The 1847-nt window shown below is 36.8% G+C and overlaps 1 protein-coding gene across 1 annotated transcript; it reads left to right on the forward strand.

Moving 5' to 3' along the window:
- Positions 1 to 1119: 1119 nt before the first annotated feature.
- K444DRAFT_660463 (uncharacterized protein) lies at positions 1120 to 1847 on the forward strand (the record flags this gene model as incomplete). The annotated part of the gene is made up of 2 exons (XM_024886464.1): positions 1120 to 1713; positions 1764 to 1847. 2 exons carry the CDS (start codon positions 1120 to 1122, stop codon positions 1788 to 1790), a joined length of 621 nt encoding a protein of 206 aa, XP_024741305.1. The 3' UTR covers positions 1791 to 1847.

Genomic DNA, 1847 nt, shown 5'->3' on the forward strand with positions numbered 1-1847 from the left:
ACCTAAAAATATAGAACAAATTCTTATTAAATAAGAATATAATATATCTGGCTTAAGATTTAAGTATCTAAAAAATACTAAATATACTATATTTCTTAAATACTCTCCCGCTATTAAATAAATATACTATTTAGCTTATATACTCTCGAATTACAAAGACTTCTTTAAGGAAAAAAGTAAAATTAAAAAGCTTATTATAGAATAGGAATATAAAGCTATATTTCTACTAAAGTTCTATTATAAAATTAATCTAATTAAGATATACTAGGGATATAGTAAAACTTGATTTTATTAAATAAAGAAAATTAGCTTTCTAAATACTAAAATTAAAATAGTAAAGATACTTAAAACTTATTTAATTAAGACTATATAAAGGTTTTATAATCGTATATTTTACTAGATAAATATATATTAGAAGAAATTAACTATTAAATAAGCTACTTAGTATATAAAGAAGCAAAAATACTATAGAATAATATCTAAAAAGATAATAAATAAATAGAATAATATATAAAAGAAAGAAAAAGAAAATAACTAAATAAGAAACTAGGTTTATAGATTTAGTTTAACTAAAAGTAAGCTTAAAACCTATTTAATTATAGTTCTACTATATATATAATATATATAGTACTAGAAAAAGCTATATTTAGTATTTAGAAAGATTTAATTAAGCTTATAAAACTTAATTATTATTATTTTATTAATAATAAGGCTAGTAAGATACTATAATCTCTCCCTGAAATCCGGGCTTATATAACCTTAGTAAGCAAATATATTTGCGTTTTATATAACGAAAAATCAAAAAAGTAAAAAGGGTCCATATACTTTAGGCCTTAATTATTAATGAACACAAATTATATCAAAAATCTGATTAATAGATATTTTTTGCCTGGTTCTATTCTATAATCGCATTACTTAGTATAAATTAATAAAGCTTATAGTTGAAAAGTTATTATGGGCGTAAAAGAGCGACCGTTTTGTCGTGTTTGGGTCGGACCGACTGTAGGCTTGAAGCAACTACTTCAAAAAGCTCAAGCCGACGTGACGCCGCAGCTAATCGTGTCTCTGCAAACCCAAGGCAGCCGGATTATCGTCGAAGACGTCCACCATGGCGTAATCATGGTGGTGTACAAGCAAGACTCCAATAAGCTCATCCCCTTTGTCGATGACACAATCGCGCGGTGGACAACGCCCACGGCCATGGTCGATTACGAATCTGTCGCCGCCGGCGACAAGTTCGGCAATGTCTGGATCGTGCGCTGTCCCGAGAAGACCAGCGCCGAGGCGGACGAGCCTGGTTCCGAGGCTCATCTGATCTCAAGGGAGTACCTCAACGGCGCTCCAAACCGGCTCAACCTAATGGCGCACTTCTTCGCTCAAGACATCCCGACCAGCATCTGCAAGACTGCCCTCGTCGTCGGCGGGCCGGATGTCCTCTTATGGGGCGGGTTGCAGGGCACGATCGGCGTTCTTATTCCGTTCGTCGCTCGCGAGGACGCCGACTTCTTCCAGACCCTGGAGATGCACATGCGCAGCGAAGATCCGCCGCTCGCCGGCCGCGACCACCTCCTATACCGCGGCTACTACGTGCCGGTCAAGGGGGTAATAGATGGAGATTTGTGTGAGCGGTACCTATTGCTCCCTAGCGGCAAGAAGCAGATGATTGCTGGTGAGCTCGATCGCTCGGTGAGGGAAATAGAGAGAAAAATTTCCGTAAGTTATCATTCTTTACTCGTGAGATTATTTTAGCTAAGTTAATGCAGCTTGCCCGAACACGGTCCGCCTTCTAATGGGGCTGTAAGGCGGATACGGGGGATTGATTGATTGATTGATTTAGTCATACACCC

The sequence above is a fragment of the Hyaloscypha bicolor genome (genome assembly GCF_002865645.1).
Source record: "Hyaloscypha bicolor E unplaced genomic scaffold K444scaffold_34, whole genome shotgun sequence".
NCBI lineage: Eukaryota > Fungi > Ascomycota > Leotiomycetes > Helotiales > Hyaloscyphaceae > Hyaloscypha > Hyaloscypha bicolor.